Source organism: Gossypium hirsutum, chromosome D04 (assembly GCF_007990345.1).
Source record: "Gossypium hirsutum isolate 1008001.06 chromosome D04, Gossypium_hirsutum_v2.1, whole genome shotgun sequence".
Taxonomy (NCBI): domain Eukaryota; kingdom Viridiplantae; phylum Streptophyta; class Magnoliopsida; order Malvales; family Malvaceae; genus Gossypium; species Gossypium hirsutum.
In genome coordinates this window covers 3,114,806-3,125,491 of record NC_053440.1, presented here as the reverse complement: position 1 = coordinate 3,125,491, position 10,686 = coordinate 3,114,806, and the positions used below count along the sequence as shown (strand labels likewise).

The 10,686-nt window shown below is 28.6% G+C and overlaps 1 protein-coding gene across 2 annotated transcripts; it reads right to left on the bottom strand.

Moving 5' to 3' along the window:
* Positions 1 to 5,639: 5,639 nt before the first annotated feature.
* LOC107927539 (uncharacterized) lies at positions 5,640 to 9,417 on the bottom strand. 2 transcript variants are annotated; one of them, XM_016858630.2, is made up of 3 exons: positions 9,179 to 9,417; positions 6,220 to 6,384; positions 5,674 to 6,141 (listed from the first exon to the last, which is right to left on the bottom strand). In XM_016858630.2, exons 1-3 carry the CDS (start codon positions 9,312 to 9,314, stop codon positions 5,831 to 5,833), a joined length of 612 nt encoding a protein of 203 aa, XP_016714119.2. In that variant the 5' UTR covers positions 9,315 to 9,417; the 3' UTR covers positions 5,674 to 5,830. The 2 variants fall into 2 exon arrangements, with proteins under 2 accessions (XP_016714117.2, XP_016714119.2); XM_016858628.2 differs by having other exon boundaries at positions 5,640 to 6,384; positions 9,179 to 9,412.
* Positions 9,418 to 10,686: the final 1,269 nt, after the last annotated feature.

Genomic DNA, 10,686 nt, shown 5'->3' with positions numbered 1-10,686 from the left:
TACTTGAGTTGTAATTTCTTTTTCACCAAAAAAAGTTTAATGCATAATCATCAAATGTAACTTTTCTCGGGCCTTATATGAGATTATGTATGCTCTAATATCAACCTAGAATTTAACTAGTATTGATTTGCAATATTTTCAAAATTATAGATAAATTAAATCATAAATAAATCCTTCAAATAATCAATCATTTCATAAACATTTAAATATTATGATATACAATTAAATTCAAGTCTTATTCGAGCTTACGAAAGCTCTTAAGTTACCCGAACACAAATAAATATCAAATTGAAACATTTTCAAAAGATAAAGTTAATCATGTAAAATAGGGATCACACAGCCATGTACCATCGTGTAACTCCCTATGACAGTGTGATCCAAAATACCAATTTCACCAAAAGATACATGGTTGCGTGGCTAGGTCATGTAGCAAACGAGAACCGTGTAACTTGAATGACTCTTACATTACAGTGGTTACGTGGTCGTGTCACCAGTTCGTGTGTAACACACAATTATGTGCCAGCCTGTGTGGTATAAAATATGCCATTTAACTACCCAATTCATTTCAAGACAAACCAATGACTCAAATGGTGCATATTTGGCCATTCAAACCTATACAAAACCAACTAATACTTATATCCATACATGCATTTAGCCAACTGCAAGACCATTCAACCAAACCACATGAAATGATCACATGGTCAACCTTAACAAATTAAGTATTCATCAACTTCTCAAACAAGGCACTTCCATCATCTTAACATTTCAAACTTAACCAAAACATGACGTATATCAAATTCCTAATCACCTAGCCAATATGTCTCATTGGCACCATTTCACAATAATGTTATAAGAATAGCAAACCATTCAACTAATTTGATACAAATCTATACCATTTCTATCACATTGATCCAACTTTTTTCCCCTTCAAATTAATCATTAGAGATTTTCAAATATAACATATCACAATGTTGACAAGCATACTTCAAACATCATAATAAAACATCCCAAAACCAATCACACTCTTAGTTCAAACATATGAATACCGCAATTACTTAACATATACAATTCAAGCTCTAAATACATATCATGTATAAATCCAAAATAGGCATATTATATTGACCATATCATCGCCATTCAAAAAAAAAAAACACATTTTCACTTCAAAACCTATACACATGCCACATAATCGGACCTGGAACAGATTAAAAATCTATCGAGACTGAAGTTGGATAGTGTGAGCCTTGGAGATGATTCGATAGACACATTCCGCAAAGTGCCAACTACAGAAAACAAAAAATGAAATAGAGTAAGCATTAAATATGCTTAGTAAGTTCATAGGTTCAAAACAATGTAACTTACATTAATTCTCATATTACAAACAAAGTAATTAACTAAGCATTTTCCCTGTTACCACAATTCACAACAATGGAGAGAACATCAAAAGTAAGTCTCAAAGCAATTCAATTTATACAATGTCATTCAACTCAATTTAATGTCATTTAATCAGTATCGTCAAATATTTATATACTTAAGTAACATTATTCAATCATCATAGAACATATCCATTCGGAACACATATCATCATTTTAGTATCATCATTTCAGTCATTTAACACTTTCAATTTATACAATTCAATCCAAATCAATAATCTTCCATCGAAACCTTTGAGCAGAAACAACATTTCCAACATTCCAATTTCAAATAACCAATTCCAATCACAATGCACAATATCAAACAATCAGTTTCTTTTAACTTTAACCATTTAGCTCAATGAAATATAATGAACATATATGGATACACGGGTAACCACCCAAAACATACCTGATTGCTCAAACGAGCTATACTATCCATATACACACCTGGGCACTAAGTGCCAAGCCTGTAGGTTATACATCCCTCTAAAAACACACTTGGGCACTAAGTGTCAAGCTCGTAGGCTATACATCCCTTCAGAACACACCTAAATCTCCTTAGAGATAAACTCAGTAATCCGCAACAAATGTAGGATTCTGGCACCATCAGTGGATTTCTCATACATCTATATCACATCTCATACAAATCCTGTACAACGCACGAATAACCTTATTGGCATGCCATTTGTATCTTATCCTATCATTCATTCGGGCACGATTTACACATCAATATCATTTATTACAATTTATTCCATTTCTTAAATTTTGTACAGTTCCAACAACAATTCAAAATATAATCACATATCATCAATTTAGTCCACTTGATGTCAAAATAATATATATACACCTTCTAAAAATATAGCATGACCATGTATATATCATATACTCGTGTAGTAAATTTTACATTCAATCAACATTGTATATCTATCTGTATTTTTCACAAATCTCACATTTTCTATTATAGTCATATTTATGCCATAAGTTATTGAAATTACATTTATATACAATTAATAAATACAATCACACAAATCAAGAATAAATAAATAAAAGTTCCATATGATCTTACCTAGAAAACGATAACTACAAAGTGTCAGAGACTAATCTGCAATTTCTCCTATTTCTTGATTAACTTCTAATTTATTTAAATCCCGATCTATAATAATTCATTACCAATTATCAGAGCCAATTACCTTATAACATCAAATTCAAGGCATATGAAAACTTAATTTCATTTTACATAAGTTCTCTAAATTTTTATATTTTATTCAATTTAGTCCCTAAAATAAAAACTAACATGATTTTCACATTTAAGCCCCATTTTTCATTTCAATTTCAATTTCATCCCTGTATAGCCCTATAAATTCAATAATTACAGAAATTTCATGTCTACAATTTAGTCCCTATTTCATCTCCAAGCTTAACCACTAACATAATTGCAAAAAAAACTCCAAATTTCATTAATGGTAACATTTAAGATCTTTAACAATTTTGAAAATGAAGGTATGCAAAGTAACCTCTTAAAATTAGCAATTACAAAGTAGCAAAAGTAATATGCTAATAAAGTCCAATAAAACACAATTTGATTGAGATTTAGTTCTCAAGGTAAACAACAACTCGATAAATGATTTTCCATAATCCAAGGGTTGTAATTGTTCAATCTAATCCAATCCAATCTTCACTAGGCAACAAATTGGTTTCCATAGTTAGGCTTTCATATATTCAAAATATCAACATAATTACTAGCCAAAATATTTTATTTCAATAAATTGCCAACACCATATATGATAAGTTATCCTACACTGTCGCAGGGATGGACGATTGTAGGCACTACCAAGTGCCACTCAGATGTTTCTTCACTACTTGCCTCATTTTTTTTTGTGGAATATAAAGAAATTTAATGATTTGTTAGTAGGTTACATGAGCCACTTATAGCAATATTATGATTAAAATGATTGCATACCTTATTATATAATAAATAAATTTAATAATATGTTAGTAAGTTACATATGCCATTTGAATAAATACAAGTTCATCTATATAAAAAATAATTCGGAGGACATGTTCACCTTCCCTGCAAAGTGGATCCTTCCTTTCACCAAATGTTGTCAAAAAAAAAACTTTTGAGGGAGAAGATCTTAATGTGTCGGCACAATTACTTTATTATTGTAAAAATAGCCCTATGAAAATTAAGGAGTTATTTATTTTGAATAACATTTAGGATGTGTTTGGTTTGCCAAATTTTAGATTACATTCTGTAATAGGATTACAAGAATGTAATATTATGGGTGTAATGTAAAATTCCCTTCTTCGGTTCATTTGGTTGGAATATAAGATTCAAGTGTTTGACTGACGAATCTAACATTACTTAGAAGCATATTTTACTCAATTATTTTTTTCATAAAATTTGTTTTTTTAAACAAGTTTAATTCCTTTAATATTTTTTAGTCTCAATTTAGCATAAATTATTACAATTTTTACTTTTTATTATAAATTCTATATTAATAAGTAAATATACGATGTTGAAATAAGTTTATAAATCGTAATTATAATAATTCATGAAAAGTGATTGCAACCCTAACCATAATTATAAATATAATCATAATTAATATATTAATAAATAAATTATTAAATATAATATAATAATTGTAATTATAATGCATGACATTTACAGTTTCACTATTAAAAAAAGATATTTTTTTGTTTTTAATTAGTTTTAAATTTTATTAAAAAAATCCTAAATTGATTAAAACAATAAAAACAATGAGTAAATTGGTCCAAAATTTAATATTATGCCCGTAATCTAAGATAACTTAGGGAATTGGTCGTAAAATGGGTCATAATAATATTACACTCTATATTACGACATCTTAGCACTCCGTAATATGAGATTATGAGATGCCCGAAATGTTAACAATCCAAACACCTTAATCTCATTCCGATATGTGACACTATGGGCGAACCAAACACCCTCTTAGGTATACTGCTTAGAGAAAAAAAATTGAGCTAACAAGATGGCCTTGTCAAGATAATAGGTGGCCTATAGGTGCCTAAGAAGAGTTGGATAAATAATAATTGGTGTGTAGTAACAACCTAAGGATTTGTTCGCCAAATTCTTGATCGTTACAAAATAAGACTTATAAATTAACGCAAACGAAGGATCCTTATCTGTTAGGTTTTTTGTGCTTAGTTTAATAAATTCATCATATTTGATAAATTATTAAAATGGGCAAACTATTTATTCATGAAAATTTACAAATGTCATTTATTATCTTTAATCTAAAATGTTTTTAATGGTTTTGTATGTCAAGCAAATTATAACTTATTGATTATTTAAAGTTTAACTAATATTAAGTTGCATTAGATGAATTGGTTGTAATGCAAAAGACAACTTATATTAGTAGGTAATTTAAAGGGTCGATAGTCCATGGGTCAAACTGAGCAAATGATTCATGTTAGGACTATTATGTCATCTATAAGTTCAATTGGGGAGATACATTGTCTTGTCTATTGGAGTTGGATGACTCCTATAAATAGAGATATAAATGTGTTTGTCTGGACTGATAACACATTAGACAGGACCCAAGTTGAATGAATCCTACAACCATTTATGAATTAACTCACTCGTAACGTTCATAGTGTAACATACCTAAATCTTGAGTAAATGAATTACCTCTCATGTACTTTGATATGTTGAAAACTTGTGCTCTCAAAGTAGTGGGTCGAAAATTGGTATGATGGGTACATAGCTTATGTATAATATGACTTCGCTGACAATAGTGGAATTATAGCTTGATAAAAATAGTAAATGTTATCCTCTCAACAGTGTCGTATGAATTATGAAATGGAACATGATCATAGGTCATTTTTCTTAGACAAATGATTTTATCATTATCAATACGAGTAATGCTCGTTTTCATTGCAAAAGATACTATGATGACCATGAGATAAAAATAATCAAATGAGGTGAACAAATTTAGCCTTAAGTGATGTCGGATATCCTATGAGGATAACACACATACTACAAGGTGATTGATCTAAAGCTGGAGATAAATAGTTTTAGTAGTATATAATGTGGAGTTCAATCATGATATTTTTGTCAGATTAACTCTCTAAGTAAATAACAATGTAATTAATAGATTAAGAGTCAGAACTTCATTACATTTTATTTTAACCCTAATTATATATGTCTAATCGATATCTAATCTCTTGACATATTGTGTTTAATACGAATATTGTCTTGGAATCGTAAACAATTGAATAAGAAAAATAGTTTATTGGATTTACTTATCGGAGTAATAAGTATTTTTTCGATATAATGATGAGTTTGATATAAAATTAATTTAACGAGTTATAAATATTTATATATTTAAATTGTTAAACAATAAAACTAAGTACAATTTGTTGAAAGAGATGAACTAAGAAATGGTATAAAAGAGAGAAGCTCCTAGTGCCATAATAATCAGCACTGCTGCGCCCACATTCACCATCAAATTCACATCCGGAGAGGAAGGTTGCAGATTGTTTTGGGGCATGGATGGCGTGGACGAATATTCCTTGCCATTCTCATTGCTTTCATCTGCTGCTCTCTTGTTGGCATCATCAGTCTGATCTTTCTTTTCCAGATTGTTTTGGGGCATGGATGGCGTGGACGAATATTCCTTGCCATTCTCATTGCTTTCATCTGCTGCTTTCTTGTTGGCATCATCAGTTTGATCTTTCTTTTCCCCTTCATCACTTTTGGCATTAACCCCTGTCTGTTTATGTTGCTGTGATAAAACCTTGGGGAATTTAAGGGAGAGAGTACCTTTCTCAAATTCTTTGAGCATGTTAGACAAGTCGCAATCATCGGGAATGTTGAATGTTTCGTTTACAGGGAGCAATCTGTTGTTGGGAAGCCGACGCTTCCCTTCAACCTTTACCCGTTGTTTTGAGTACTCCGGGCTTATTGTTAATTGCTCCATTGTAAACCCTGCTTCACCATTAATTTTAATGCATAGTCACATCATTATTCATTACTCAATCTTTAGTTTAAAACTAAATTTTAATATTATGAAACAAAATTATGAGTGAATTTATAGAATTAATTCAAATTTCAAATAAATTAGATGACTACTAATGCTACTTGTTATTATTATTATTATTATTAATTTTAAGGATAAATTACCAAAATAGTCATTTTTATTTGTCTCAGGTTACATATTAGTCACTTATGTTTGAAATGTTACGCTTTAGTCACTTACGTTATTGTTTTGTAACATTTTAGTCACTGAGCGTTAATTGTCGTTAACAGTGTAGCTTTAAACTGACATGACACGTTAAATCATCATTTCAAAAGAAATTTTTAGGTTAAATTTTAGCTCCAAACGAAAAAAATATAGGGACCAACTGTATAATTTAACCTAAAATTTTTGTTTGAAATGATGATTTAACATGCTACGTTAACTTATTGTTACACCGTTAACGATAATTAACGGCTTAGTGACCAAAATGTTACAATACGTTAACGCAAGTGATGGAAATGTAATATTTTAAACATAAGTAACTAAAATGTAACTTGAGGTAGATAAAAGTGACTATTTTGATAGTTTACTTTAATTTTAATTCATTTAAAACTTAGTTCAATAATAATTAATTGTAATATGTTTAACAAAATAGGAAATTAATTTGTCAAAATGCTAGCAAAATAATCTTCACTATATGGTTAATTTACATAAATAATATAAAAAATTAATTTCTGAAATGGGTTGTCAGTGGGATTAATTATAAAAATTGTATGTTTTTTGGGTGGAGTCTTTCTCATAGGCGCCACCACTTTTTTATAATAATTTTTTTATTTTTTAAAATATTTTTTTATTGGTGACGCCTTTCTAATAGGCGCTACTGGTGACTCCTATCTGATAGGAACCACTGGTCAAATAAAAATAAAATTACATTATAAAAAAAATTACATTAATAAAAAATCAATAAACGACTCTAAACTTAACACTAACAATTTATATAACCTAATCATAAATTACTAATTAAATAACTATAAAAATATTTTTTTTAAAATTACATTACTAAAAAAATCACAAAACCCTAAACTAAACACTAACAATTTATAAACTAATCATAAATTACTAACAAAATAACTATAACATTTTTTAAAAAAGAATTTACATTACTAAAAAAATTGTTAGTGTTTAGTTTAGAGTTTTGTGATTTTTTTAGTAATGTAATTTTTTTTTAAAAATAATTTTATAGTTATTTTGTTAGTAACTTATGATTAGATTATATAAATTGTTAGTGTTTTGTGTTTTTTGATTTATTAGTAATGTAAATTCTTTTTTTTTAAATGTTATAGTTATTTTGTTAGTAATTTATAATTAATTTATAAATTGTTAGTGTTTAGTTTAGAGTTTTGTGATTTTTTAGTAATGTAATTTTGTTAAAAAAATAATTTTATAGTTATTTTGTTAGTAATTTATGATTAGGTTGTATAAATTGTTAGTGTTTAGTTTAGTGCTTTGTGATTTTTTATTAATGTACATATTTTATAATGTTATTTTATTTTATTTGACCAGTGACGCCTATTAGATAGGAGTCACCAGTGGCGCCTATGAGAAAGGCGCCACCAATAAAATAATATTTAAGAAAAAATATTATAAAAAAAGTGGTGGCGCCTGTGAGAAAGGCTCCACCAAAAAAATATATCATTTTCGTAATTAATCCCACTGACAACCCATTTCAAAAATTAATTTTTTATATTATTTATGTAAATTAACCTCACTATATGTATAATAAATCACATTGGAAAATGATTGTATAAAACAATGAGGTTACATCATCTATATCAATTTTCCAATAGTTTAATGCCACATCAGCATTTTCATCCTGAAAAAAAACTAAATCCAAATGAAAATCCTAAAATTCAGTATGAAATTACAGATATGACATTAAATTATTAAAAAAAGTAAATTAAATATATCTGTTTTATACTATCATTTTTCAATTTAAAATGTTAATAAATTACTCATAATGATAATTTGTCTAAATGCTAGAATTATTATACCTATAATAAATCATTTATGTATTAATAATTTAAAATGCCACTTATCATTCAATATAGTATGCCAAAACTTTAAAAACATATATATATGATAATCCAATTAATTTTAAAAATTTAAATTGAAAAATATAAATGTTGATTAAGTATTAGTTCAATTGGTATGGACATTGTTGTCAATGCAGAGGACGTGGGCTTGAGTGCATTGAAGCGCATTATTTTCCTATTTATGGGTTGAGGAGGGTATGGATAGTTTTAAGCATTGTGTCAAAAATAACACATATGATCAGAATCTATAATGAATTTGGTTACTAATGTAATAATATGAAGAAATTTTTTATTTATTACATATGATTACAATAGTTAAGCATAAAATAAAGAATAGTTAGTATAGATATAAACTTAAAATTAGAAATATAAATAAAAACTTTTCCTTCTTTTTACTAAAAATATGTCACGGGAATGATTAAATATATTATCAATTGAATTAACTTTAATCCTTAAACAAGATAAACATATTTTATCAATAATGTCGATGTCGATTGAGTTAATATTCAACCGGTTTTAAGTAAAAATGTTAAATAAATTATTTGATATTTTTTAAAAAATAAGATAAAGCCTTTTAAAAAAATAAAAAAAAGGAATATGAATTAGAAAAATAAGAAGGCTTGGAAATAAAGAGAAAATGTTAGAAAAGAAGCAGCAGCAGAAGAAATACCAGGAAGATAAAGAAACAAGACCTTAGCTTCATTTTCATGAACCCATTCTGATTTGGGTTTGAAAGTACGAGATTGAGAAGGTAGCTGCTGAGGAAGGGCAGCCGCTGAAACCCCACTAGTTGTTGAGCTCATCATGCTGGACCGATCCTGCCAAAAACTATACACTTCTTTTGTTTCATTTGCTCTATCAAATTTATATCTAATATATATGTATGAAATTGGAATTTTGGAATTGGATTGTTAACTATATTAAGCAATTCCTTTTTTGCTTCTCCTGCTTTTCCAACGTTTATATATATAGGTTAGTCATGGAGGAGGTATAACTTGTTAAAGAGGAAACACCCTACCCTCTCTTTGGCTTTTATGCATGAAGGGATCAATTACCTATTTTATATGTATATATATATAGGTTAGTCATGGAGGAGGTATAACTTGTTAAAGAGGAAACACCCTCTTCTTGGCTTTTATACATGAAGAAGGGATCAATTACCTATTTATATGATTTTTATTTGTTTCATCCATTCTCTCTCTCTCTCTCTCTCTCTCTCTCTCTATAAACAAAAAAGTTTTAATAAAAAAATTCAACAGTTATATTTATAAATATATATATATATAAATTGAAGATTTTATTAAATGATGGGGGAGGATTGAGGAGATAAGTCTAACCCTTGCAACCTCCCTTATAACATGTCTATTAAATTCTGTAAATCCTGACTAAGATGTAGTTAACATTTGAGCTCCTTATTAAAATTTGTAGATCCTTCATCTCCCTTATGACAAATCCTCCTGATTAAAATGTAGTGAACTTCAAAATGATTTCTTTGAGTTTGCTACTAAATTCTGTAAATCCTCTTGATAGTAACCATTTTTTTACCCTTCAAAGTTGTTTCTACTGTCGATTTCATGTCAACAATGCATAAAACTCTCTTATAGTCTTCATTCTCAAAGAAGGTAAAGGAAATTTGTTCCTGTACTGAACTTTCTCTTACATTTCGACCCACCAGGTTGCTTTCTTTTACCTTTAAACTCTTAAATGAGTGAGGTAGAAAAAAGAACTGGGAAAACTTTCTTCATAAATTGATTAAAGCTTGTTATCATAATTCTTATATTGCTGGCGATAGTTTACCTCAGATCGTTAGAATCCATTGCATAGCTGACTTCCAAGATGGTAGATTTCATGAGGTGGGGGGGGGGGTCCATTTGATAGTAATTAGTTAGTGACAAAAGTGTAATCAAAATTTCAACTTAGCACTGAATGTTTAAAAGTTCACAATTTAGTACTTGGAAGTTGGCGTCCATCTATTTGCTCCCAAAACTAGAACGTCAGTCAAATGAGTGGTGTTGCTCGGAATACGAGACTATAAGATGCTTGGAATATTGATAATCCAAACACCATAATCTCATTCTGAAATGTAACATTATGAGTGAACCAAACACCCCCTAAATATATTGCTTAAAGAAAAAAATTGAGCTAACAATATGGCATCGTCAAGATAATAGGTGGCCT

What these genes read in the sequence shown, in the direction of transcription:
- LOC107927539 (XM_016858628.2), bottom strand. Translation starts at nt 9,314, where the DNA reads ATGATGAGCTCAACAACTAGTGGGGTTTCAGCGGCTGCCCTTCCTCAG. An exon ending in CTTGTTTCTTTATCTTCCTG is followed by an intron (nt 6,385 to 9,178) that starts GTATTTCTTCTG and finishes ATGGTGAAGCAG; the next exon opens with GGTTTACAATGGAGCAATTA.